At 62.9% G+C, this 27977-nt stretch overlaps 1 protein-coding gene across 5 annotated transcripts in view; it reads right to left on the bottom strand.

The window, feature by feature from the left end:
• NAV1 (neuron navigator 1) overlaps positions 1-27977 on the bottom strand; it is a 64037-nt gene that overhangs the window by 8246 nt on the left and 27814 nt on the right. For 4 of the 5 annotated variants that reach the window (XM_062595222.1, XM_062595218.1, XM_062595221.1 and 1 more), the window contains 17 exons: positions 26143-26245; positions 21402-21767; positions 9690-9828; positions 9094-9391; positions 7763-8456; positions 7215-7664; positions 6937-6978; positions 6572-6720; positions 5595-5765; positions 4910-4962; positions 4678-4701; positions 4498-4575; positions 3934-4017; positions 3651-3762; positions 2820-2941; positions 337-533; positions 58-220 (listed from right to left, as the gene is read on the bottom strand). In XM_062595222.1, the coding sequence (XP_062451206.1) occupies positions 58-220; positions 337-533; positions 2820-2941; positions 3651-3762; positions 3934-4017; positions 4498-4575; positions 4678-4701; positions 4910-4962; positions 5595-5765; positions 6572-6720; positions 6937-6978; positions 7215-7664; positions 7763-8456; positions 9094-9391; positions 9690-9828; positions 21402-21767; positions 26143-26245 (3245 nt within the window). The remainder of the gene's footprint in view (positions 1-57; positions 221-336; positions 534-2819; positions 2942-3650; positions 3763-3933; positions 4018-4497; positions 4576-4677; positions 4702-4909; positions 4963-5594; positions 5766-6571; positions 6721-6936; positions 6979-7214; positions 7665-7762; positions 8457-9093; positions 9392-9689; positions 9829-21401; positions 21768-26142; positions 26246-27977) is intronic. The other variant, XM_062595220.1, reaches the window with a different exon arrangement.

Genomic DNA, 27977 nt, shown 5'->3' with positions numbered 1-27977 from the left:
TGTGGTCAGGGGCTACAATACTGGGGTCTAGCAATGGCTCGGGGTCCCAGCCCTCACCTGCATGTTGTGCATGGTCTCCCGCAGCTGCTCAAGCTGATGGGCAGAGTTCAGGGCCTCCAAGCGGATGTCCGTCAGCTTCATCTCCTTCTCCCATAGCTCTGACCGCAGCTCCGACACTTCTTTCTTCTCCGGCTCCCCCTCGCTATGGGCCTGGAAGAGCCTGTGCCAAGGGAGACATCAAAGCTTGCTCAAATCTGAGGCAGGCACTTACGGAGCAGAACCAGGCACTGAGAAAAGCCTTTTATGCTTTCTGCCACCTGCCCCAGACGCACGTACTCAGCCGTGTCGATGCCCACGGAGGAGGATGTGGAGGATTTGATGGAGGGTGAGGCAGTTTCCGTGGAGCCGTGTTGCAGCTTAGGGGAGGATGGGGCCGATGAGTCCGGCGTGGCGATCTCCTCGATGTCCGAGTAGGATGAGGCTGATTTGGGCCCCTTCTTGATGCTGAAGGCCTTGTTGAAGGAGCTTCGCAGCTACAGGAGACAAAGATCCTCATTAGGAACAGCCAGTCCATACGGCCTTTTAACCACAGGTCCAGCACGGCCCTATCTTGCCCAGAGGCAGGAGTGCAGCCCCCATCTGCTCAGGACCAATGGACAGTTCAATCCAGGGCCAATAACACCACATACCCATCACCAAGGCAGGAGCAAGCCCTATCACCACTGCCGCCCCAGGGAAGGCACCAGTCCAACCCTGCTCTGCTGACGTATGGGGGGCACATGGCCCTTCACACAACCCTCCAGACACAGCTCCAGCCTGGATAGCATCAATCCCCATGGAAGAGAATCCATGTTCCTGTGAAGCTCCCCCAGCACCCACACACTGGGGTGTTTGGGGACTACCACAGTGCCTTGGTCCATGGCAAAGGGCTGGCTCCAGTCTCATGCTCCCCCCCGAGCTGCTGTCCCAGCAAGAGCACCACGGGGTGCCCCAGCCACCACAGAGCCTAGGTCTGGGTGCAAGTGGACAATTTCATCCTTAACCTCCCCTATGCCATGTGGGGTCCTGCTGGAGGGTGCAGAGGGCCAGCCAGCCCCCCATGGAGGCCAGCCACCCTGCCAGAGACGAGCTTGGTGTGCAAGCAGTGGGTCAGCATCACGGCCGGGCATGCAGCATGCACACACTGCGCACAGCACACACACAGCGACGGACAGGTGAGCGGCGTGCCGAGCAGAGCGGATGGATGCTGCACAGGGGCCGAACCGTGCCTGCATCCCGCTTACATGCCACCAACCTCCAAAAGAGAAGCAGGACAGGCACCCTGGGGTGCCCCAGGCTCACAGCATGTGCCCTGCAGGGCCAGGGCCTGCTCTGAGGGCAGGCAGGAGGAGAATGGGCCAGGGAGAAGGCACGATCCAGCCCATCACCTAGCAGGCACTAGGCAGGCGGGCCTAGGTATCTCCTCAAAAAGGGAAAATGCTGCATTTCAATTTAAGAACAAGGTGGGAGTCAAGTTTTGCTGATGGCTAAAGAGCAAGGAAGCCTTGCATGGGTCCTGATGGGGAGAGGGCAACTCCACACCTGTCTGTGCCTCTGGGGACACGTCAGAGCATCCCAGGTTCCTGCAAGGCCATGGCTCAGCGGCCTGCAGCTGTGCTGCTCTCCAGAGTGGTCTTGGGGTTGGATGAGCAGTCATGGGTCTGTGCTGGGCACCACAATGCCTTGCATGCAACCCCAGCAAGTGGAGACAGGTAGCACCATGCCATACGGTCACAGGCAGGTGGACCAGAAGCCAGGGTCCCTTCTGCTGCTGAGATCCTGGCTACACGGAGTCAGGAAAGACTCCTGGAGCAAGAACAGGATGGTCCCCATCTACTGAGCCCTTCCTTCCACCTCAATGCTCCCTCTGCCAGCTGGTCTAGTGCCCTGGCAGCTCTGTTCCAGCCACCGTCACCCCAGCTGCAGCACCTCAACCCACTAAGTTTAAAAAGGACATAGGACATGTGGTTGCAACCCTCAGGGTCCCTCTCCAAAACCATGGTCATTCATTCATTTTGGAGGCCAATGTCCTGAGCTTTGCGGTGGGCACTCCATGCTCTGAGACACCCCTGTGAAGTGAAGCTGCCCCGTAGCAGTCCAGCCCCTCCAGCTGCCTGGGTATTTTGGCCTTACCATCCCATGAAACAACCAAAGTGTTGCGAGGCCTGGCGCGGGGCACTGGGGTGGCCCATGCGGGGGGTTAGCGCCGGTGGGATGGATGGGATGGTTAGTGGCATGAGTGCCGTCCCGCTGGAAATGGAACGAGCGCCCTGGCCGGGCACAGCATGGGGTGGAGGGGACGGCACAGGACTTACCTCGTACACCTGGAAAAAAAGGGTTGAGGTCGGCATAGGGGGAGAGAAACAAAACAAAGCAAGACTTAATCACACGTCCAGCTCGGAGCTGCCTGGGTGCAGGGAAGTGGCTAGCTAGCCAAGGTGTCTGGGGGGCCAGGTCCTGGCACCCCGGATGGCTAGCACCAGCATGGGGTGGGATAAACATGTGGGAAAGACCATAAGGGACCAGGCGTGTAAGATCAGGGCTGGAAAACTCCTGGAGGGGCTGGAGAAGTCCCAGAGAAGGTCCCGACTGGCATATCAAGACACAAATCCATGGTGGCTATATGCTCCTCACCAGTGCTGTCCCCAGGGGACAGAGAGGACTGACACCACAATGTCAAGATGGGCAGAGAGCAGCTGGCTCGCAGGCCTGACCCCGGCCAGATCCCACCAGCAGCTCCCACAGCCCCACTTCTCCCGACAGCACCCTATCCAACCCACCCAGCTCTTTTTCTTCTTCTTCTTGGCATCAGCGTCCTTGCTGCTGCCAATACTGGAGTGGCTGGTGATGCTGTTGAGGCTGGAGATGCTGTCAGAGGAGTTTTGCCTCTTGATGCGCAACTCTGGGGCCAGCAAGAGAACACAAAAAGAAAAAGAGAACAGGAACAAAATTGTCAGCCCATCCACCCCAGCACTGGAGCCACCTGCGCACCCCTCCCAGCCCACTCGGTGACCACTGCAATGCTTTTCTCCTCCCTATGGGCTCCCTGCTCCCTCTGGCCCAGAAAACCACCTTTTCTGCTCTCAGAGCTGCCCTGGAAGACAACCTGGAGGTCAGGCATTACACGGGTGCCGCCACTTGGGGCAGTGAATCCAAACCTTGGGGAGACGCACAGAGCATGCGATGCTCAGCTCATTCCAGGCCACATCCTTGCCAAACTCACATCAGGGTTTTTTGGCCAGAAACAGCACTCACAGGAATAAAGCCAAGATCAGCAGCTAACAACACGCTGTTGGCCAAGGGCCCGGCAGGGAGGTGGTCCAGGGAGGACAACCATCCCACTCCTTCCACACATTAGAGCTGAGACTTCCCGTGCTGAGAGCACCCTGGCTGTCAGGTTGCTCTGCCCTGGCTTTCGGACACTCAGGGATCCCCGGTGGGGAAGAGCTGCTAACTGAAGGGCTCTACCTCCTGGCCAAACACTTCACGTGAGGGGGCTCCTGTCCTGGGGAACCTGTGCCAGCAGGGTGGGAACCCCATGGTGGGGCCCATTCTCTGGGGTTTGGGGCACAACGTGGGCTAGGTCAGTAGGCTGCCACACCAGGCCTCACCTTTGGGTGTGACGTCGGTGCCATTCAGGGCCCCTTGGATCACAGCTTGGGCCTCCGAATTCTTCTTCTTCAGGAAGTCAATGGTCTCCCGCAGGTCCAGCAGCTCCGTGTCCTGGGGAGGTGGAGCCAGAAGCCATGGAGCTCACCCCGCCAGCGCAGGGGCCACGGCAGGTTCACCCCTGGGTGCAGGGGTGCAGCCCTGGCCGATTCCCCAGCCCCATGACCACCCTCCACACCGCCAATGCCACCCCGGTGCCCACTCAGGGCCCCCTGTGGCACCCACCTTCTCCTCAGCAGTCTCAGCCAGGTGCCGCAGGCGGGATGTCATGCTCACCAGGCTCTGCTCAAAAGCTGCCACCAGGTTGGCCTGAGAGAGATGGAGAGATGGGTGAGCACCCACTGCCAGGAGAACACTCGCTGTTGGGTGGCTTTGCTGAGACCACTGGAGTCACTTGGCCTGGGACATAGGAGGCTGCAGAAGGGGTTTCTCTTGGAGGAGGAGGAGACTAGTGGTAGAGTAGGACAGAAACTGATGCAAGAAGAGGTGCTGAGTGCCAGAGTAGGGGCTGATCACAAGGACGGCATGTCCCCAAGCTGGGCAGGGAGATGGGATCCACCTGGGAGGCTCCGCAAGATGACGTCCCTCCACTCTGTGGCCCCAGCATTTGTCCCAGAGCAGGGACCACCACAGGCAGGCTCACAGGGGGTCAAGGGAGAGCAAGGCTCTCACAGGCAAGCAGCAGCCCCGCGTGCCGCAGAGCGGCCTGTCTCGCACTGGGCACCAAAGGGACGGTGTGGGGCCAGGAGGCAGGGACACGGGGCCGGGCCAGCTCCCACGGGCACTCACGTTGGCCGACAGCTGGGATGTCAGGGTGGCCACCTTCTCCTGCGAGGACTCCAGCTCACGGCGAAGCTTGCGGATTTGCTGCAGGGAAAGAGCAGAGAGAGTGAGAGGGGTCAGGCACTCGCCCGCACCACGGCGGCAGGGACAGCGGGGCCAGGCGGTGAGCGGAGGGCGCGGGCTCACCTCGGACTGCATCTTCTCCTCAGCCTGGCAGTGCAAGGGCAAAGAGAGACAGACAGAGGCAGGCAAGTCAGGACGGCAGCAAGGCACGGACAGGCTCAGCACGAGGCAGAGGCATGCACAGAGCCCCCGCACCGCTCAGCCCCTCTTTCCCCTCCCCTCCCCACCCCACGCCACAGCCATGCACAAGGCGCTGCAGCCCTGCAAGGGCATCCTGCCCGGAGGCGGCGCTTACGGAGGAGTAGGTGGAAGAAGCGCTCGACGCCAGGGACAGCACCGATCCATGAACTGCAACAGAGTAAAACAGGCTGCGTCAGGCTGCCCCTGGCCTGGGGGAGGGCAGCGCTCCCCACGGGGTGAACGCGCAGGGCACTGCAGCAGGGCGAGGGCTGCCTGGCGGAGGGGCTGCACAAGAAGCCTGCAATCCAGGGAGAGGCCGAGGGAGGGACGGTGGCTGCACAGCACTGCCTGTTTCTCGGCACTCGGCCGGCGAACTCCCCATACGCCGCCCGGATGCTCGCTGCTGCCATCGCTTGCGGCGCAGTGTGGGGGAGCACCCTCCGTCCACACCTTCCTCGCTCACTGAGCCTGGATCGAGCGCTGAGCACCACCCTCTCTGGCTGCCTGGATCCCCCCTTCTCTGATGCCACCGGTGTCAACGCAGGGACGCCGGGCACCATCCCACAGGGCCTGAACCTGCCCTGCCAGGCACCTGCGTGGGTTAGAGCTGGTGGCAGCCTGGAGCTCTGCACTTAGCCCCTCTAGGCTGGCTTCCCCGTTCACCAGTGCTGAGGACTGCACACACCACCCCAGCCATCAGGAGCACCCTGAAGAAGGGGCAAGGGTCCACAGCGACATGCCACCCTTCGGCTCCTGGGGAGACCCCCTCAGCCCGGGGCAGCAGCGCAGCACACTCTCACCGTCATCCACAGGGTCCCGGAAGGAGCCCGAGCGGATCATGCCCTTGGGCTTGTCTGCCAGGGAGAGGGTGCTGCCCATCTGGGATGTGCTGTACAGCTCAAAGGTGGAGTCGTGGGTGGGGATGCTGTTGGAGCGGGTGATCCGCGGGGTGGTGGCGGCAGTGGGGCTCACTGCAAGGAGAAGGCAGGGGAGAAGCAGGGTCAGAGTCACACCGGTTCCCGAGCCGGGCCTAGCGATCAGGGTTGGGAAAGCCAGGGTGGGAGCAATCCACAGGAGCCAGGAATGGGACAGGAAGCAGGGATCGTGGTCCCAAAGCAGGGGGATTGGAGGAAAGCTAAATTGCAGATTTACACGCTGAGAGCCTGGACCCCAACACCTGAGGCAACGTTTCACAGTGAACACAGCAGAGAAATAAATGCATCACTGCAGTAAAGCAGGCACAACCGTGCTAGAGCCCAGCACTTCTGGGTACATCTCTCATTGTCCATAGTTGGCAGCCCCAACTCTATCACCTGCATCCCTCAAACCAGCAGGAAACACCCAGGTCCTAACAAGAGCAGGCAGGACTCATGCCTGGCTCAGCAGGGCCTGGGCCATGGGCACCCTTGGAGGAGCAGGGAGATGAGGGCAGAGACCCGAGGATGGATCAAACAGCCTAAAGCAGAGGATGAATTATGTCCCTGGGCCCCCATGCTGCAACCCAGCACCTTGGTGGGGGGTCAAAGACACGAGACACCAAGCGTCAAGGCTGCTGGGGGTGTCAAGGTACGGAGAAAACCAGCACCCACAACAGCATCAGCAATCAGTTGCAGGTCCCGTTAGCAGCCTGCTGCCGGCCCTCAACCCAACGGCAGCATGAGGCTCTGGGGCCAGGCCCTGGCACTGCTCTACAGCACCCTGTGGCAAGCCAGGGTGCATGGAGGGCAGGTGGGACACGTTGGGTTGGTGTACGCTGGGCGAAGAGGAGGGCACTGACCGATGCTGGTGAGCGGACCCTTCCCGACTAGCGCCATGGAGAGGGCAGGGGGCGAGGGCAGCTCCGGCTGGTCGTCCGATTCGGGGAGCCCGCCGATGGTGTGGGAATGGCGCCGCTCCTTGGCCTCCTCCTGGGAGTGGAGCTGGTACCTGGGGGCAGAGGAGAGATGGGCACAGTGAGGCGGTGTGGACATTGTCCCACCTCCTGCCAACGGGCCTCGGGGCCTCCCGCGGGTCCGCTCGGCTTCCCCAGCATGGAGGGCACTGCTGGCCCCATGCTCCGGGTGCAGGTGGCGGGAAACCTCCAGGCACCCGCTCCCTTCCCCAGCACCATCCTGCCCGACTCTGGGATTTTGGGTCTTTTACCTCAGCCCTTTCTTGGGCAGTGTATTCCTGTCGCGGTTGGTGCTGGAAGGGAAAAGAAAAGATCAGTCACATCCGTGCACAGAGGGAGGGAAGGTGCCACAGGGCAGCACCCTCAGGGCCACGCTGTGAGTTGTGGGGACGCGAAAGACGGCTTTTCCCCCAAAACAGCAAGGTGAGAGCCTCCGAGGCGGGCCAAGGCCACAGCAGGATGGCTGGAGGGAGCTCAGCCTGCAGAAGCACCGTGCCCTGGCAGCCTGCTGCCCTCTCTCCTGCCGTACCTGTCCAGATGTGCAAGCCGGGGGCTCCCGCTCCAGCCCAGCTCACTGGCCTCTTCCTCTTCCTCTGTGCTGGCAGGGGGGACAGCAGCAGGGGCAGGGGCAGGGGTGCTGCCTCCCGAAAAGGCACTGGGCAGGCTCATGGGCATCTGCAGGGACTCCATGCTGCGGTGCAGGCCTGAGAGCTTGGGGTACATCCTGCCCTCCTTGGGAACGCTGAAGCCGCCCATGAGCTCCAGGCCCTGGGAGAAGCTGGCCGAGTTGATGTTGAGGATGGGGGCAGGACTGGGACTGAAGCAAGGCGTGAGGTGCCCACCAGCTGGGTGCAGGTCCTGGAGCTTGGCAGCGTGCGGGGGGTGCAGCTCGCTGGAGGAGGGCAAGTCCAGGCTGTTCGAGTTGACCTTGTCCAAGTTGGCCAGCGAGGGAGGCTTCACATAGGTCTTGGCAGCCGCTCTGTGGGAATAAAAGTGTTATCGGGGGGAAGCAAGATGCAGGCACCGGGCACAACCATGCCAGGACCCGCTGTCCTCAGAGGCAGAGGGCAGTCATACCTGAGTGGTGTGGGGGGCAGCTCAGCCACCTTGGCCGCCGGCGGGAGGTTGGCCTGGGCCTTCGGGGTGCTCTCGGGCGAGCCGATGCTCTTCAGGTTCACACACTCAGAGTCAAGTGCCACAGCCTTGGCCTTGGCCTTCTCCTTCTCACGGTCAGTCTGGTTCACGGGGGCCGGCGTGCCACGGCCCGCACCGACCTTAGATGGCTCCTTGAGCCGCGACACTGAGATGCTGCCCTGCTTGGTGCTTAGCAGGCTGGGATCGATGCTGCTGCTGACAGGACGGTTCGCACTGCGGCCACCCGTAACGCTCATGGAGCTCGACTTGGCTGGCCGGGGCAGGCTCCGATACTGGATGTTGGATCGGGCCCCTGGGGCCAAGAAGCCAGGCTCAGCCGCATTGGAGACATCCAGGCTCGTTTTTCTCCCACTGACTGGCTTGACGGGGATGCCGGAGCTCTTCTGGATCTTGCCCAAGGTGGCTGAGCCCCCGGCTTGCATGACGGTGGCAGTGCCGGTGGTGGGAGCCGGTTTCTTATAGCCGAAGGAGCTGGAGGCAGAGGGGCGCGTGAGGCCCGAGGGTGGCTTCTTGGCGTCAGCAATACGATCGCGGCCGGCATCGGAAGAGGAACGCTGCAGGCCCGTGTTCTTAACGGACAGCTTGCTCTTGTCAGTGGCTTTGGTCTCAGGCTTGCCTGGCGGGCAGGGAAGGAAGGGTTAATGTCCTAGGGACAGGGAGGAGACGTAAGGTCCAACCTAGCCCTGATCCGAGAGCAGCTTTGGAGATGGAGGAGATGTGGCAGCAAGGAAGAGAGATGTCCACCACCCCAGGTGTTGGGGCAGAACAAGGCCAGGACCCCGACGCACAGGGCCAGCCCCCAGTCCAGCACAGGGCAGACACAGCCACAGGGCAGGCACAACCCCGGGGAAGTAGAGCTTGGCCAGAGGGCCATAAGGGTATGGCTGATCCCACATAAGGCAAGGTCACGTCACGCGTGTGGTTTGGTTGCCCACATGGACACACCCAACGTTGTGGAGATGCCCTGGGGTGACTGAAGGGGCCCGACGCTCGTGGCCTCAGTGAGATGGGTGAACGTCTTGAGGCCTGCAGGAGCATCAAGGCAGCAAGCAGCTGCAGGGTGACAAGGTCCCACAATCCTGCCCGTGAGGATGTCAAAGAGAACCCAACCACCTTCTGCTCCAGCTCATTTGGGTCTGAGCACAGCCAGGAGTCCCCGTGGTCACCCCCATGGCCAGTTGGCCCAGGGCAGGCACTTGAAGACACCAAAACCTCTCCCTGTCAGAGGAGACCTTCCCCAAATCCAGCCTCACCTGCCACTTTGAGGGTGCTCTGGGCCGTGTGGGTGATGGGGGAGGTCACCGCTACCGGAGGGGTCTTGCCCTTCTTGAGGGACCCTGGGGTGCCCAGGCTAACAGGCTTCTTCAGCTCACCGCCCTTCAGTGCTTCCTCGCAGCTCTCCGAGGGCTCCCGCCGCCACTTGGAGGAGCCGTGCTCCATCTTGAGGCTGCTGCTGTCGTAATCCAGCTTCTTGGCGGCCTTGTCCTCTGCCTCACCGTACCAGCTCAGCCCGCTCTCCGCCAGCGAGCGCTTCTCCGAGTCCGTGCGCAGCTGCGGGCAGACCGGAGTCAGGGACGCTCCCAACCCCAGCATCTGAGGGCTCCACATCCAGCAGGGAAAAGGGAGACACCGGACACCCCAGGGTGCTCCCAGTTCTGCTGAATCCCTGCACCCTGGCCCGTGCTGTGTCTTGGTTTCCCCATGCAGCACCCGTACCGCAAGGATGGGAAGGGAAAGTAGGTGACCCTCCAACCTCCACCCTCTCCTTCCCACAGAGAAAGCGCCACCAGGGTCTGTGGGATGAAGGGTGCCGAGGTCCACGGCCGCATAGGGTGACGTAGGCACCTACCGCTATGGCCGAGTTCCTCCGTGACGCCGTGGGGGTGGAGGGCAGGGAGTTGAGCGAGGAGCTGGCGTTGAACTCCTCAGAGCTGAGGTTGTCGGAGGCATCACTGAGGCCACTGCTGATGGAGCTGCTCTCATCCCAGCTGCAAGGGGAGAACCAGTGTGAGACCCTCTCACCCACCCTCTTCCCGTAGTGGGGGGCACAGGCTCTGCCGGCCCTTCTCCGGGGAGCACAGCCACATCCTGCCACCCGCCAGCACCCGAGGGACCCAGCCCAGCGCGAGCAGTAGCCCTGGGCTCAAGCCTCCACTCTGGTTAGCGCCCGCTGCGGGGCCTTGGCAGGGAGCCAACGCTTGGCAGCCGACCCTGGCTCCATCCCAACCTGCTGCAACTTTCCAGCCTTGCTGGCGCACAAGATCCAACCCAACCCAAACGCACAACCTCTCAATTTAGGGCACCCAGAGGTGCCGAGTATTGGGGGAACGGCCAGCTCATGCTGCCACAGGGCTCCAGTTGGCCTCACGCATCCCACCGAGGAGCCTGGCTGCCACGGGACAGGGGCACTGCCAGCCCCGCAGCCTCCAGGCCGCAAGCAGCGGGACCCAGGGCAGATCCGGAGGCTCGGTCGACAGCTCCCACACAGCTCATTTCCTAGCACAGAGGCCAAATAAACAGGGCAGCCGCCGAGCTCCTTCCACGGAGGCCAGGAGGTTTCGCAGAAGGGGCAGGGACTGGCCAGAGCCTTCCCTCGGCCACCGGCCCAGGGCCTCCACCCCACCTCAGGCAGCTCCTACCCTGTGCCACTTACGCTCCTTCTCCAGCCCGCAGCAGTATCCCATTTTTTGGCACCCCTCCGGCTCCCAGAGGGGCACGCTGGCCGCAGCCAGGGGACGAGCAGCTCCTGCAAACGCAGCCCGCCTAGGGAGACCTTCAAGAGGGTTGGACCCCTCGGTGGGACGCGGGAGGCTGCGACTGCCCGCTGGGCCGTCCTGTGCTCCGGGCGAGCTAGCATAGATGGGCACGGAGCTTCTTCCAGCGGGATGAGCACGGCCCCTTTCAGCTCAGCGAGGCCTGCGCAGCCCCCGAGAAAGCCCCGAGGCGGAGGAAAGCATTGAGAAGGACAAGCAGCATCGGAGGAGAGGGGGAGCAGAGGTGGAGGGATGCGGTCGGCAGTGCTCCCCATGCCTGTTATCCGACCCAGGGCCCCGATGTCGGCGGAGGTCGCCACGGCACAGCCTCGTCCGCAAGGCAGCTCGCTCCAGCAGGAGGTGAACCCCACGGGAGGGGGGATTTACGGTGAAGAGGAGGCCACGTTTCTCAAGGGAAGAGTTTCACCAGAATTAACGGGTGCCGGGAGACACCAAGCTGGAAACAACATAAAACGCAGGGGGAAGCGGGCTGCGAGCAGGAGCGCAGGGCAGCAGCCTTTGCTGCTTGTGCACCCTCGGTACCGCGGGACCCTCCAAACAGCCCCGTATCATCCGCTTTTTCATCACTGGATACTGGCCAAGGCCCCGAACGGTGCCTGCAGCTCCACGGAGTGGCGAAATGGTGCCAAGGATCGTCGTTCCTCAGCCCGCCGCTCGCTCGCACGCACGCCTATGTCCTTATGTGCCCACCGATGCCCAGCCAGGAGGGTAGTTGCTACTCAAGATCAGCGCGTACCCCCACTCTCCATGACCCACCAGCATGGCCCCAGCTCCCTCTTGGGCGACAGGTCCTCCAGGCATCCATGCCACCTCCAAAGCTCCCTCCCTGCAGTCAAACTCGCTCTCGGCCCTGCAAGGCCGGTAGCCCAGTGGCCATGCACCATAGGAAATCCCTCCAGGAGCAAGGCCACCCAGGAGGGGACGCGGTCGCCTTTGTGGCCACAGCAGCTCTGGGGACAGCCCCATGCATGCTGCTTCCCAGCAAGGGATTTAGTTACGACCACATGCCTGGGAAGCACCGCGGGGCTGCCCCGCTCCGCAGATCTTCCCGTTCCTGGCCCCTGCTCCTGGGGACTTCTTGCTGGGTCAGAAATCCCCATCCCAGAGCAGGAATCAAAAGCTCCTCTCCCCCTTCAGCACATCAGCACCCAGAGGCCACTGCTCCCATGCAGCATTCTTGCAGTGGTGCTGGGCACCACACGGAGCAAGGCAGGACCTTCAGGAAGCCACTTGGCTCAGGCACACGGCTGCAATCCAGCAGGGCCCGGGGCCTTTCCGTCCCCCACCAGTTTGGGTTTGGCAGACCCACCGGGCCGACGCCAAGGCCTCTGCCAGCGCCAAACTTATCCCACAGGGCGGCAACAAGCTCCGCAAGTCCAGAGAATCCCCAGCGGAGCAGAGCCAGCATCGTGGAATAAATCAGCATGCGATGGGGCCCCCCTCTTAGCAGCCCTACGTCAAACAGGGAGAAAGAAGCACCGCGCACCCAGGGCAAGCCCCTGGGAGCCGCGTCGCAGGAAGAAAGGCACAGCTCACTGCACGGCACAAGCCGGCCGTTAAAAGCGGGGATCGAGAGGCATCCTGGGGAGCTGGGCGCACTGGCATGTCCGCCCCAGAGAAGAGCGTCCAAGAGCGACAGCAAGAGCGCAGGACGGCTCCGAGTCCGGAGGCAATCGCCTCGCAAGGGACCGGCGCACGGCCCCGGCTCTCGGCATGCCGGCCCGTGGGGCGCGCGCCATGAGCCCGGTCTCTTCGCGAAGCAGCGCGCAGACACCCAAAGGTGCCCTCGCTTAGGGCTACCGGCTGCCGTCCACGATCTCGGCTGCCACTGAGCAGGAGCGGCTCACCCGCAGCAGCCTCCAGTCCCACCCGGCACTGCTCCCCAGCGGGGTTGGGGGGATGCCGGAGGCCAAGTCCCCACGCGGGTCCTGCAGAGGAGCCGAGCCTTCAGGACGGGGACGGGCTCGGCACCCAGGCGCGGTGCCACGCCACAAAGGCGCCCAGGAGGGACGGAGCGCCCCACGGAGCTGCTCGACGCCTGCGTGCCAGACTCCTGCCCGCGCTTCGGGCCCTCCGCTGGAGTCGGGCCGACAGCGACGATTCAGCCCTTCGCCTTCGGCCGGCCCGCGGACACCGGCGAGCCCGGAGGGAAAGGGAAGGGGAAGCAGAGCCGCGCCGGACCCGACGGTGCCCCCGGCCCGGGCCGGCGGCCGCGCGGCGGAGCCGAGACAAAGCGCCGCCCCGCGCCGGGCTCCCCGGGGGCGCCGGGCTTTGTCTGCCGGGCCCCGCGCACCGGGCCGCCGCCGTCGCCGCCGCGCCGGCCCCGGGAGCCGCCCGCCCGCAATGCGCCCTCACCGAGCCGCGGCGCGCCCGGCCCCGCCCGGCTCGGTGCGGTGCGGCGCGGCTCGGCGCGTTCCCCCCCCCCACACCCCGCCTAGCGAGCGGCAGCGGCGGCGGCCCCGGCGCGGCTGCAGCCCCCGGCCCGCCCCGGCCCGGCCCTACCTGGCGGCGAGGCGCGGGGCGCGGCGCGGCCTCCCGGCCCGCAACATGCTGCCCGCGGCGCGGCGCGGCGCGGCGGGGCCGGGAGCGAGGGAGCGAGGGGCGGGGCCGGGAGGGAGCGAGGGGCGGGGCCAGGAGGGAGGGAGCGAGGGGCGGGGCCGGGAGGGAGCGGGGGCGGGGCCGGGTGCAGAGGCTCCGCCCCCGGCGGCGCCTGCCAGCCGCCCTTAAAGCGACAGCGCCCGCCCGTGGCCGCAGACAAAGGGTTTGGCCCCTCGCCGCCCCTTCCCCACGCCGTGTCCCCCCGTGTCCCCCCCCAACGAGTGCACCGCACGATCCGGCCCTGCTGCCCCCCATCCCAGCGCCCTGGCCGGGCCTGCAGCTCCCCAGCAAGCCACAGCATCCCGCAGCCCAGCCTGGTGCTTCCCCTCCTCCCCTCCCAGCACAGCCCAGTGCCCCCCAGCCTGCCCCAGTGCCCCACTGCCGCCCAGGCCCCGCAGCAGGCCCGGGTGCCCCTAAAACTCACCACAGTGCCCCACGCCTCAGCCCCCCTCCTTCCCCCCCAAGCCTCAGCCCACGGCCCCATATCCTCAACCCCGGGGGGGGGGCCCAATCCAGTGCCCCCAGCCCAGCCCCGCATCCCACTGCTGCCCCAAGCCCCCCAACCCAGCCCACTGACCCACAGCCCCGGCACCAGCCCCACTGCAGGGCCCTGGTTACCCCCAAAGATCTGCCTCTCTCCCCCTGCCCGGGGCTGGGCTGCGGGGCTGCCTGGGCTGGCTGCTCCCAAGGCTTCTGCTTTCCCGGACCGCTGAGATTGTCCGTTTTAGGGCCCAAAAAGACAAGTTGTGTCACTTTTTCCCTTGCATCAGAGCAGGGGCTGCACCCCAGAGCGAGATGCTCGTGGGCACAGCACCAGGGGGAGCGCGTTGGCCGAGCCTCCATGGCGCTCCAGGGTGCTGGCCGCAGCGGTGCGCCGACGGTGCCGGGCGGGCGGGCGGCGATCCCATCGGCGGCAGGGCCGAGAGGGTTAATCGCAGCTTCAGCAAAGCGCCGTGAGCTCCTCCGAACGGGTCCCTGCGGGCTGGGAAATAAGTAATTCCTTCCTAACGCTTTCCCCTCCGCCTTGGCAACGCCTCTTGGCTCCCTCCGCGATGATGAGCATCATCCCCGCTTGGCTCCCTCTACTCCCAGGCTGGCAAAAGCCGGGAAACGGGAAGGGCCAGGAGCGCTCGGAGAGCCGCGGGCCACTTTCCCGTGGATTTTGCAGCAGTGCAACTTCCTTAAAGCATCGGCAACCTCGCCGGCTCTTTCAAACTCTAGCTTGCATTTTGCCGAAAGGCCTCGAAGCCACCTCGTCCCTGTGGCAGCAGCAAGAGCAATGCAATAGTTCCCGCGTCCGTGCCTGCTCCTCGCCAAACGCGGCCGCCTTTCCCGGATGGGCCGGGAAGGCTCCTCATGCATGCGGTCATCCGAACAGCGGGCTCCCGCCCCTGCCCCTGGGAGCTTCTCGCCGGGGCTGACCCCGCGGTAAGGACACCCCTCCTGCCCCCGGCGTTGGCGCCAAGCTCTTCTGCTGGCGGGACGAGGGCCCGGCTCTGCTCCGCGCGTGCCGGACGGGTGCGGCGCCAGAGCCCACGGCACGCGGCCCGGCCAAGGGTCGCTCTGCACCCCTCCACCCTCCCTCCGGCACCGCGCCACCCTGCCTTGCACAACAGACAGACTTGAGGGACACGGACAGGCAGACGGACAGACGCCTGCTCCTCCTGGCAGGCTACTCCCCCCCCCCCCCCACAACGCACCCCGGCCCTGCCAGAGCCAGCTCCCGGGGCAGAGCTTGGATGAGGGTTTCTGGCCGAGTGGGGCTCTTGTGGGGGGGCCTGGCATGGCCCAGGCTACAGAAAGGAGGTCCGGATACGGCCCCTGGCAGCACCAGCTCCTGCAGGGACCCGACTGCCCCGTGCTGGTTTTAAATCCCCCAGGCTGAGTCCAGTCAGAGCGCGTTTGCACCAATGTTGCCCAGATTGCCCTCTGTGCCTCAGTTTCCCTGTGCAGGCACGAAGAGGATGGGGATGCTGGGGGTGGCGGGGTGCCAATGCGCGCGGCGCTGCGCGTGTGTGCCCCCGCACGCGCTCGCCAGCCTGCGTTACAGCACCGCTGCTCGGGCCCGCTGCCGAAGGCAGCAGGCTGCCGGGCTCCCAGCTGTCTGCTTCCCGCCAGGACGGAGAGGCTCAACCTCCCGGCCAGGCTGGAGACACCCCAACCCCCATGGGGAGAGGCGACGAAGGGGGATTTGAGAGCGCAGCACTGCTGTTGACGGGGGCCAGGACAGATGCATTTCCATACCCTCGCTGCTCGGAGGAAGGGGACAGCTGGGGCCGAGGCTCTCACGCTGTGGACACAGACTCCACGGGGTGCAGCTCTGCCCTTCGAGGACCCTCTTGCTGGAGCCCAGCACCGCTGAGCTGGTTTCCCAGCAGCAGCCACCTTGGCAAGTGGAGGGTTAAAAGTCTCCCCGCTTCAATCGGCTCAGCCCCGACAGAGGCGAAGGCGCCCAGCTGCTTGCCAGGCGGTATTGCTGGCACAAGCGTTGTTTCCGAGCGCACGTGTCCCGCGAGACAGCAGGGCTTGTGCTCCCAAATCCCCAGGGCCCTTCCCGAACCTGCTCCCCGATTAAAGCACTGTCTAAGGGCCCCGTTGTGTGCAACCGCCTCCGAAGCCAGCCCGACCCTGCCGGCTGGGACAGCTGGGGCGAGGGGACGCGGGATGGTGGCACGAGGAGCCAGGCTGCCGCTGGCAGCAGCGTCCCCCTGGCCACGGGGCTGGCGGTCAGCGCACAGCCGCGACGGTGAGCTGCAGGAGCTGGGGCGGGAAGGCAAAGGGTTAATAGCGCGACTGTGGCCTGGGGCGCCCTGCATCATCCCAGGCCAGTGTCCCCAAATGTCCCTTCCTGAGCACCCCACAATGGACGACGAGCCCTCCTTAGTCTGCCATGGCCATTTTCTCTTGTCTTGCCATGGTCATTGCAGCTTAGGACATATAGGGGCTCGTATAGGACCTACAGGGCCATGACCTTATGGGGGCTCTAGGGGCCAAAATGTGCTGCCCCACATCAGCGGGTCTCTGGCACTGAAGGGTCCCTGCCGTGGGCATCCAGCTCCCGCATGTCCTCAGCGAGGAGAAGCCCAGACCCAGCCCGGGCTCTTTCCTCCCGTCCCATCGCGTTCGCTTAATGGGGCGGAAAAACAATTAGCTTCATAAATCAGTTTGTGCCTAGAGGGTCCGGGTGCTGCCGCTTCCCCCATCCTCACATCTGCTCATAGGGCTGCGGAGACCTTGCACAGGGGGGTAAACCGAAGCAGGGAGTGAGGACCGAGTCGCCTGAGCTCACCCAACAGGAGAAACAGCATCGCTTCCCAAGGGTCGGTCCAGCGCTCCGGCTGCCAAGCCGGAGCTCCCTGGTGGGTCCCTGGTGCCGCGGGTCGAGGGGGCTGCCAAAATCCAGCTGCCCACCCCGACCCTGCTCCGCCGGCTCCGCTCTGCCGGTGGCGGTAACAGCGGGCTCTGATAGCAGCGGGCTCCGGTTTCTCCAGGCAGCGCGGGACGATGCCGCCGCCACCGCGGTCCCTGATACTCGCCGGCCGCTTGCTGCGATGAGATCGGGCGGCGGAGCCGGGGCCGCGCACCCGGCTGCCGTGCCGCGGCGGAGCTCCGGCGCCCGCGCCGCCCCTCCGTCCGCAGAAACACCAGAGGAAGCGGGTCCCCGTCCGTCCGGAGATCTCCGATTGCTTTGGAAACAGTGCCACGCGCAGCTTTGCTCCGGGCCCCGCAGGGGCCAGGCTGCAGCGGCAGCGTGCGGAGGTCAAGGAGTCCCAGCCCAGCGCCGGGGTGGGGGAGCCGGCCGTGACTCAGCCTCCTTGCGAAATTCCCATTTTATTCCCTCCACCGCGGCCTCGGACGCCTCCGCGTGCAGCTGGCCGGGCACGTCGCACACCCGCTCGCACACCCTGCCTACGTACCGACACCGCAGGGCCGGTGTCCACGGGCACCCCTGAGCTCCCTGTGCAAGGCAGGCACTACCACTGCACAGCCGGCATGTGCGCACCCCCCGCAGCGCACGCCGCACAACCCCAGCTCCGCACATAGCCTGTGCACAGCCGGAGGGGGGGGGGGGGGCATCTTGCACGCCCTACACCGTGCACCAACCCCATCGCCAGGCGTCACCCCGCACACCCTGCACCGTGCACCAAACCTACCACCATACATCACCTCGCACACCCTACACCACGCGACAACCCCACCATGCATCACTCCGCACGCCCTACACCGTGCACCAGCCCTGTTGCTACTCGTCACCCTGTGCACCAGGTCTACCCCACACACCCTGCGCCCGCTGTGCGGCCCCTGTGCTCGGGACGTGGCGCGCAGGGCACAGGGACAGCGGCCCCCACACGGCGCTAACCCGCCTTCCGGCTCGGAACAGCCGAAACAGCGGCGCATGGAGCAGCTGCCGGCGGAGACGTGCCTGGCCGGAGAGGGCCCAAATCCCTCCGCCGAGAGCTTGCCACCGTGGCGGGGTGGGATGGGGCGGGGGGGGATCAGGGCTGGCGTGTGGCGGCCGGAGCAGGTGGCCCCGGCTGTTCCGCCGGAGCCCGACGCGGAACGGGAACGGCTCCACATTGGGAACGGCGCGAGGTCTTGGCCCGCTGCCCTGAACTTGTTGCGGTCCCGAGGCTGCCGGGCCGGGAACGTGGCCGGGCCGACGACCGGGCCGGCCGGGCCGATGACCGGGCCCACCGGCCGCCCCTGCCGGAGGGAGGTGTCCGGCTGAGAACCGGCCCAACGTGGCACATGGTTATCCGGAATGGCGGCTCCTACGCCCGCCCTGGTTGCCGGAGCCCCGCGCTCGGCTGCGGCCAGCTCGGCTGCTGCCGTTCCCGACGACGCCGGCCCCGGGCAGCGCCGAACGCGGGGCGGAGGAGGGATGGGAGCGGCCAGCCCTCCGGCTCGGAGCGGGGAAGGAAGCCGGCCGCTCCCCCGACGCTCGCTCGCGGAGAGCTGAGCCAAACATCTGCTCCAGCCTCCGGGCTGCGCGGAGCTGAAGCAGCTGCTAGGGAAGCAGGAGCCAAGGCAGCGGCGGCGGCGGCGGCTGGGCCCAGAGCAGCGCTGCCTTCGCTACACGATCCCTTCTCCCAGCTTCTTTCCCTTTGCCTTCTTCGCCACCGCGGGTTCAGGGATGGAGGAAGCCCGATGCGGTGCTCAGCTGCCCTTCGCCGCTGGCAAACGTCACCTCGAGCATCTCTCTCCTGTGCCAGCACCCGGGAACGGCCAGCAAGGAGGACAGAGGGAAACCGAGGCACGGCCAAAGCCACACGGCGGGCCTGGACGGAGCTCTCGGCGTGGGCAGGGACAGACAGCGCCGCAGCCCGGCCATGCGGCTCCAGGGACGTCAGCAGCGAACCGCGTGGAGCGCCGGACCCGGTCCCCTGCTGGGGAAGCAGCCGGGCAAACGGGGCCGGACGACGAATGAGCGCTCCGGCACCCGGGCGCCCACGAGCTGCCAGAGCTTTTCAGCAGCCAGGGGAGGAGAAAAGCGGCAAACAGGGAGCTTCCCGTGCTGGAGCCGAAAAACCTCGTCGGTGGCACCCAAAGCCGAGCCCACCACGCGGAAGCCGAGGGACAGAGCTGTCAGGCTGAGGTTGCCGGCTCACGGCTGCTCCGGTTTCCCCGCCCGTGGTGCAAGTGCCCCGCGCCAGGGCGCCGAGGCCACGTTAAAGCGGCGCAGTGGCAATGTGGGACCGCCAAGTGCAACGGCCGCCCCTTCCCGGACCCCCGAAAGCACCTGCGCCCCGCCAAGATCTGCCCCCACGTCGCCCCGAAGGACGGGCCGCCGCCGCCGCTGCCACCTGCACCCGGCGCGCCGGCCGCCACTCACCTACCTCCTTGTCCTCGCAGGCGGCTCTTGCCGCACGGCCCCTGCCCCGCACACCCCTCTCTCGAAGCGAGGGTGACGCCGCCGCTCGCTCCGACCTACTGCCCTACGAGGTTGGGCGCGCGCCGGCGCGTAGGCATGGCCCCCCCACCCTGCGGCCCCGGTTCGGGGGGTTGACGGGCCCCATCTGCAGCACTAATGCTCCTGCCCGGTGCATTAGCGGCATGGGGGGGAGACGTGGCCTGGGGCAGTGGCGGTTTTCTAGGTCAGAGCCAGCCGAGGAGGCCGGGCCGGGGGCTGCCGCCGCCACCCCCGCGCTCGCTCGCTCGGGGAGCGCTCCCTGTCGAGGACGCAATGCCCCTGCTCGCCCGTCCCGCTGCTGCAGCCTCAGCCTCAACCTGCAGAGAGACCCCCCCCTTCCCACCCGGGGGCTGGATTTGGTGCCTACCAAAGGGATGGCACAAGCTGGCAGTGGGTGTCCCCTCAAGGCACACTCAGGACCACGCTCCGGAGGTGCGGATGGGGCTTCGTGCAGGATCAGACACCACGGCGCAGGGCCGCGGCGCTGCCAGCGCAGCGCAGCTCGGAAAGCTTCGCCCTGCACCAGGGCGAGAGGGCGGTGAGGTGCAGGGCTTGAGGCTGCTTCGTTCCCAAGGCTCGGAAAAAATTCAGCCTGCCTGGAGCAGCGTGCAGGGCCGGAGCCCAGACAGGGCGCTGCACCACGCCCAGGACTGTCCCTTGCTCCTGGAGCCCCTGCATCGCCTGGGCCAGTCGCTTACGGAGATGAAGCAACACTCGGATTCATCTGCTCTTGGCGCTGCCTCTGCAGGCAAGGACACGCCAAGGTTATCTGCCTGCAAGAGCAGCTCCGAGAGAAGAGCCAAGGCAGGAGAAAGGGAGCATTGGAGTCCTTCATCCCGACAGCCAGACCTGTAGCAACACCCACTTGGGATCCAGCATCCTGTGGCCAGTGGCACAAGGTGGTGACACGCCATCTCTTGCTGCCAAGCGACGGCTCGTGGTCCCCAGGAGAGGACACGCTGAGCTTGCACAAGGCACCACCACAGGGCAGCCCCACGAGACAGGTCCGAAAGCGGAGCTACGTTTACGCTGGTCTGATTCCCGGTCCCAACGACCGGCCCCTGCAGCAGCACGCTGGGGACTGCAGAGCGAGGGCCACGCATGAAGGCTGCAGCTGGAGCAGCACTGTCAGCAGGCCAAATACCTCCTGTCTTGCTCTGGGACAAATCAAATGCTGGAGTTATTTATTTTCTCATGCACTGAAACAGGAAACCTCCAATATGCCAAAGCCCTGGACCGCAGCCAGAGCCAGGGGGCACCTCAATAATTCAACAGGAGAGGGACGCGTTTTGGAAGAAAATGCAGGCGATGGTCACACTGGGTTGCACCCACCCGTCCTCTTCACTCTCACACTCCTCGGCACCGGCCAACAGTTGGCTGGATGCTGCTAGCCTGGTGCCTGCATCCTGCTGGGTGCTGAGTGACCTGCCTTCCTGCAGGCACCATCCTTCCCTGTGGAGCTCCTTCATGAGCAGGGTGTTGCAGAGGTTCGGGGTCTTCCCCAGGCTAAAGTCATTGGGGGTGAAGGGAACACCCCACACAGAGCAACACAAGCCCCAAAACCTTGTATGACACAGCAGGAGATGTCCCGACCCTGCCAGGTGGAGGGATGGAGGCCGACGGGGATCCAGAACCAGGGGACCCTGCTCAGCCGGACTGCAGTGCCACCCATCAGCGAAGACAATTTGGGACCCTGTACTCACTGGGGTCCTCAGACTTCACCTTACCATCCCGCAGTCTGTCCCACCACGTGCCACCAGATCTCCTAGCTGGACAAGGGATGTCCCTGCTGTGCCACTGTGACAGGGCAGCTCAGCTCCCTGGCATAAACTGGGAGAGCATTTCTGAAAGCAGCAGCAAGGTCCTGGCCTGGATGTCCCACAGCCGCTTACCATATGCATTTTTCAGTCCTCTGCTCTGGAAACACCCAAACCAAGCTTGACGCTCCCCATACAGCGGGAGAGAGTGTGGCCCAGACTGGGGACTCACTCAGGGAGGTGGCAGCGAGGGGCAGAACAGCCCCAGCCAGCTCTGAGCCACTTGGCTCTCTCAGCACCAGCACCGCAACGGCTATACTGCTTCACTGGAGGGGAAAAATCTCCAGCTGCACCAGGCACCTGGCAGACATGATCCACCCAGCTATATTGGTGGTGACCAGCATGGTCCTCCATCCAGCCTGCTTCTCCCTTCCACTGCCAGCTGGAAACAGCCAAACGGGAGGTGGTCAAGGCTCCAGGAAAGGCCCGATCCAGCCACGAGCCCCGGTGCAGGCACTTACCCCGTGGTGATGTCATCATCCTCCGTCAGGGTCTTCCCCATCAAGTCGCTGTCGCTCATGTAGCCTGACTTGAGCTCCACGTCATCGGTGTCCAGCGACTCGACCAGCTCCAGCCGGGAGATGTGGCTCAGCTTGCTGGGGCTGCGCATGGGCATGGTGTGCGAGTAGTGCGCCCGCTCGCCGTGCATGTACCAGCTGGGGGTGCCCTCGGAGCGGCAGCTTCCCCCAACTGACGGCGCGTCCCCGGCCTGCAGGCGTGGGCTGGATTGCCCGTAACGCCAGGACAGCGGGGATGAGCGGTTTGACAGGCTGGACACGCTCCGGGGGTTGGCTTCATCGCTGTCGTAGCAGGTCATCTCCAGGGAGCTGTGAGGACAAGGCGGAGAGAGGGCGTTAGGGCAGGGCCCGGTGGGCAGCAGAGGTCTTGTCCCCCCCCCGCCAAGAACAGGGGCTATGAGCACTCAAAAAAACGAATTTCCCCTCTTGAAGCATCTGGACAAGGTTGGAGGATGCCAGGAGGGTGGACCGAGGGGTGCCGTCTGTCCCGAGCCCCCTCGCTGCTGGCAGGGGACGGTCCCCTCCTGCCCTGCCCGCTGCCAGCAGAGCCACGTGTGTTGCACACTCCCACCAAAGCATCTCTGGCCTTCTCAGCACCATCCTGCCAGGCCCTCAGCAGAGAAGGGCCGCCATGGCACCAGGAGCACCCGGGCAGGTCCTGGCTGTGCCCAGGGGCACCGCACACCAATTCTCACCAGCACGGCCCCAGATGCCTCCTCCAGCCCTCTGCACCCCGCTCTCATCTTCCTCTCCAGCTGCCGCTGCCATCGAACGAATAGGGAAACTGAGGCATGGCACGAGTCTGATGGGAAATGGGCCCAGGGTGGCTCCCCTACCACCGGGACATCCGAACTATCCACACCCCAGTCAACTGGTGTTTGACTCTGCAGGGACTGTAGACGGGGGACCCAGGGTGCTACGGGTGTCTGTGCCTCCCTGCAACCCCTGAATCTGGGGGAATCGAAGGCAGATCGAGGACTCCACTCCCCCACGCTCCGGTAGACTTCTCACCAGCTTGGCTCCTCATTTTCAGGCCCACGGAGCCTCAAGACAGAGCCGTGGGGAGCCCCCCAGAAGTGGTCTGCAGGGACATGAGTGACCCACAAGCTCCATCTCTGCACCCTGCCATGATGATCCCATGGGAGAAATGCTCCCTATCTTTACCATTTCCCTACCAGCATTTCAACAGCCCAGCTTTTGCAGCCTGGTGCACCGTGCCTCAGTTTCCCCAAGACCCAGAGCACAACTAATTGGGTTTGCGGCACACTAATCCCAGAGGATGTGGCGCTGAGCGGTCATGCCAGGGAGGAGGGGGCTGTGCATTAAAGCAAGCTTAGGGGCAAAGCAGGGAATCAGATAACTGGGCCGACATGTAACATCAAATCCTCGCAGAGTGAAATCCCAGGTCTAAACAGGAGGAGACACCCGGGGACAGCGTTACCCGGTGCTGGCAGCAGGCACAATGCATGACTACCAGCCAAGAGGCTGCGAGGGCAGGAAGCGCAGCAAGAACGGGGACTCGAGATACTCCCCTCACCCCTCTGGGTGTATTTTGGGCAAATAGCACGTCAGGGAGTGATGCGAGGACTAAATTTAGATGCCAAAAATGATTACTTCTTGGAGCAGCTACTCAGGAACCCACAGCCCTTGATTTGGCTCACATTACTATCAATGAGCTATTCCCTAGCTGTGACCACACTGTACTTGGATTAGACATTCCTGCAGGAGCAACAAAAGCCAAAACCTGACTACAGTATTGAATTTAAAGCAGGGAACTACATAAAAACGAGGAAGTTTGTTAAAACGGAACTAAAAGGGACAGCTAAAAGGGTGAAGTTTTTGTAGGAAGCACAAAGGCTATTTAAAGATGTTCCACCAGCGGCTCAGAGCTGATGCAAACCACGTATCCAAATGAGACTTTAGAAAGCCCCAGAGGAAGCTGGTGCTGCTCCACAGCAGGGTAAACAAGCTGTTAGAAGTAAGGTGATGTTTTAAAAAAACAATGTTGTACTCTAATGGGGAAATAGGAAAGAAGGCAGATTCCAACTGTTTGAGGGACCATTGGTCCACCCTGCCTCCGTGTGCCTGCAAGATCAGGGGCAGTAGGGAAGTACCACTGGATGGAAGAACACAACAAGGAAAACAAAAAAGTTTGAGGAATAATTTCTGAGTGGAATAAAACAGAAAAATAAATCCTCTTCCAAGCACAAAGATGCAAGAAGCCTGCCAGCAAACTTGCAGGAACAGCACATAACCAAACCACAAGAGGAGTGTCCTGGGAATAAAGCTATAATAGACAAATTAGAGGTATTTTCTACATCTACATTGACTATGGAGGAGTTCAAGGAGTCCCCAAACTACAGCTTGTCTCTACAAGAGGTTTCTCAGAGAACCTGCCTTAATTTGCAGAAGAGGTTAGAGAACAAGAACAGGAACAGCTGCCAGGAGCAGCTCAGCAAAAGGTAAAGAAGGAAACCGTGAACTTCTCACCATGGTCACAACTGCCTCAGCACCAGAGCTGGAGGAGGCTACTGGGACACCAAGATTGAAGAGACCCAGGGCAGATCCAGAGGGTAACAGATGACATCTATATTGGACAAGCTCGTTGAAGCTGTCCCAAGGAACAGAGTTAGCGGGTACGCACATCATTACAATATGCTGAGGAAGAGCCAATGGGGCTTTGGTAAAGGAAAGTCAGGCTCATGAATGTCCTGGACCTCTTGGAGGGACTTGAGGAACACATGGACAAGGCTCATCCAGGCTACAAGAAGGCACTTGAGGAGTCCCCTCACCAAAGGCAAATTAAATTTCCAGATAAACTCAGCGATCATGGAATAAGAGGAAGGATCCTCACATAGCTAAGAGCTGCTTAAAAGCAGGGGTAAAAGCATCACTGGGCTATTCCCACCATCTATGAATTGTCAGATTTCTCTGTGGCAGGGATCTGTCCGAGGCCTCAGCTCTGCAACGTATTCACAAACCGTCAGGGAAAGGAGGTGATAGTAAGGAGACAAAACGCACCAGCAACACTAATTTAATCGCCGTTAATATCCTTGCCCTACTTCCCTAAGATCTGGGCTGACGGAAGATTTGCAAAGGAACTGTCGAGCTGAGCGACACGGTGAGAAAGCAGCGGATAAAATTTGACACAGATGAATGCAAAGCAATGCAAAGCAAGCCTAACTCGACGCGAGCAGTGCCAGGCTGTGAATCAGCTCTTACGCCAAGATTGTGGAGCTATAATGGATAATTCTCAGAATCGCCAGCTCAGTGAAAATCACGGCAGCCGAGTATAAATCCTGGCCTCTCCCGTTCCCTGAATGCTCTGCTCCTTCTAGCTTGGAAACGATCTGGAAAGTGCAGCAAGGACAAGCAAGGACTACAACAGCTTCAGGATGAGGAAGAGCTAAATAGACTGGGATTCTTCACCTTGGACAAAGCTGACTGAGGGGGGACGCAGAGGAGGCCTGTAATTAGCGGTGGGTGAAGTGGGGTAGGAAGCCTCTGATTCTTGCCTCTTTCAATACAAAAATGAGAGGCATCAAGTGAAGCCACGAGGTGGCAACAAACACCAGGAGATGGATGTTCACACATTCCTTGGCACGCCTTGGGGCTCACCACGCCACGCAGTCTCCCTGCAAAGCCCAGGCTTCAAAGCGCAGCTGCACAAGCACCCACTGCAAATCACTGGGGCTGGAAGGATGCTGGGGATCCTCCTTCTCAGCCGCTGCTCCAGCACTCGCTGCCAGCAGGCTCTGTGCCCTTCAGCCTCAAGGGGTACCAGGCCTCTCCATACGGGCTGCCCAGGCATTTGGCCAGCTCTGTCTGAGGAGTTATCTGTTATCACCTCTACATACAAGTAGGAAAACTGAGTCACAGATTGGGGGTGGAGACTACTCTGTGGTCCTGGGGATACCATTAATTCTGGTTGTTCATGGTAGGACATCCAAACTCAGAGAACAAGCTTCATCCTCAACCATTCAGCAGCATCTCCTATAGCTTCCCTTCAGTGCCACCACCAGCCACAGCCCCTGTCCCATCCCCACTGCCCCAACACACACAAGCCAGTGTCAGCCCTGGAGCGCTGCCAGAGACAGGGCCCCAGCCCTTCTGGGAGCCTAGGCTGGGGGCTGCTGCCCGTCCATGACTTCCACAGTAAGGCACCCAAGGGTGGCTGTGTGGTGCTGTGCTAAGGACTGGCATCACGCCTGGGGCCAGAAGCACCAGCTGTATCCAAGGCCGGAGACTCTCACGCTGAGCACCGTCAGTCCCTCACCTCCCTCAGGAGGAGTCTTTCCTCGGGGGAATGGGGCCAAAGAGCTCCTCTTTCCCACCCAGGGGTGCTCTCCTGGGAACAGGCAGTCCCCAGAAAGCACTGGGACAACCTCATCAACTCTCCCATGCACTGGGCAGAGGTCACTACCTACAGTTTTAGGGGTCCCATGGTAGCCACAAGTCACTGTTCTGCACAGCCTGATTTAGGGGTGTCTCTCCAAGCATCCAAGTGCAGAGTCTCCATGCCACAGGGGAAGGTGAGCTGTGTCTCCCAGCTAGACAGCCTTCTCCCAGAGCAGGGCTGCTTCCCTCAGCCACCCTGGACTCTGTTCCTGCCCCAGGAAAAACACCGGCTTAGGGGAACAAGAGGATTGGGCTGCTGGGAAAGGTCCCGGAGTTCAGTCCTCACCTGTGAGATACCTGGGAGCCCCTCAGGCTGGACATGGTCTCCTCCAGGTTCTGCCGAAGGTCCAGCACATTCTGAACTGTTCTCTTCCTCTGGGACTCGGGGTCTGCAGAGAGAGAAGGACGAGGCATTAAAGGTATCAGCTCCTGACTCTGCACCCCTCCGGCTGCATCCCTTAATATGCCCCGGCTTTGCTGTGTGCCTGGCCCCCTATAGCACAGCCACTGCCAGCTCCTGCCCTGCATCCTCTCCAAGTGCCAGGTCCCTCGTGTCCCATCTGGTACAAGGGCCCTCCATCGGGCGTCCAGCCCCGGCCCGCACCATGCTGCTGGAGGCCAGGCCCTCCCTGGGGACATGCTGTCGCTCCAAGCCCCAGCTCTGCCCACCAAGATGGGAGAGTGGCAGGGCCAGCACAGCCTGATGGGGCTCCCAGGCTTGCATCTGGGTTTATAACTCACTAACCAACCAAGAAAGGCCACCTCCAAGTGTCCCCATGGCCAGGAAGGAACAGGGGACAGCAGTAAGCAGAAGCATAGACACCAACGGCCCAGGGCCTCAACATGGCAGCTGCAAGAGGCTCACAGCTGTCACAGACACCCAGGAGATCCCGTGCAGATCCACGCACCCAGCTTTGGCTCAATCTGCTCAGGGCCAGCAGGATGACCTGCCCCCACTGCCCTGCACTGGTCCCCCCCACGCCTGGTCCCAGGCAGCACCCCCGGGTCACTGGCAGCCCCACGGTACCTGCTGGCTTCCCCCGGCAGCCTCATCGTCCCCCTGGGACCCACCAGCAGCAGGGATGGGAGTGACGGGGGACAGCAGAGGTGTTGGGCGGCAGCCAGCGAAGCCGGGGAGGGAGGTGGAGGAGGTCAGGAAGGGGCAGTGGGAGCCACGCAGGGACTCTCATTTCCAGGGATTTGCGCTGCCGCGCCGGGAGCTGCGGCCCTTGCGTGCAGGAATGCCAGCCGGGCTCTGCCTGCAGCTTTCGGCATACCGGACACAGCAAGGGGCCTGGCCTTGCTTGCACGCGGTGGCAGGCAGCCCTGCACCAGCAACATCCCTCCAGCGTCAGGCAGCAGCTGAGAGAACCCAAACTTGGGGCAGAGAACCATCTAGCAGGGATGGGAAGGCAGCACTGTGGCAGCAGATGTGCAAACATCTCAGAGGAGCATCTGAAACCTGGAAGCCTGAACCCAAGCAACAGGAGGCCAACTACAGAATGACACTGTCACAGAATGGTTGAGGTTGGAAGGGACCTCCGGAGATCATCTAGTCCCAACCCCCTACTCAAGCAGTGTCACCTACAGCACGTTGCATGGGATCCTGTCCAGGCGGGTTTTGAATACCTCCAGAGGAAACTCCACAACCTCTCTGGGCAACCTGTTCCAGTGCACTGAAAAGAATCCAGCCTCATCCCCTTGACACCCTCCCTCAAGGTATTTGTAGACATTGATAAGATCCCCCCTCAGGCTTCTCTTCTCCAGGCTAAACAGGCCCAGCTCTCACAGCCTTTCCTCATATGGGAGATGCTCCAGGCCTCTAATCATCTTCATAGCCCTACACTAGACTCTCTCCAGTAGTTCCATGTCTTTCTTGTACTGGGGAGCCCAGAACTGGACACAGTACTCCAGATGAGGCCTCCCCAGGGCTGAGTAGAGGGGCAGGATCACCTGCCTCGACCTGTTGGTAACATTTTCTAATGCACCCCGGGATACCATTGGCTTCTTGGCTACAAGAGCACACTGCTGGCTCATGATGAGCTTGTTGTCCACCAGAACTCCCAGGTCCTTCTCTGCAGAGCTGCTTTCCTGCAAGGTCAACCCCTAAACGTCACGCAA

The sequence above is a fragment of the Rhea pennata genome, chromosome 25, assembly GCF_028389875.1.
Source record: "Rhea pennata isolate bPtePen1 chromosome 25, bPtePen1.pri, whole genome shotgun sequence".
NCBI classification, from domain to species: Eukaryota; Metazoa; Chordata; class Aves; order Rheiformes; family Rheidae; genus Rhea; species Rhea pennata.
The sequence above is the reverse complement of the archived record's forward strand: the minus strand, read 5'-3'. Positions and strand labels throughout refer to the sequence as shown.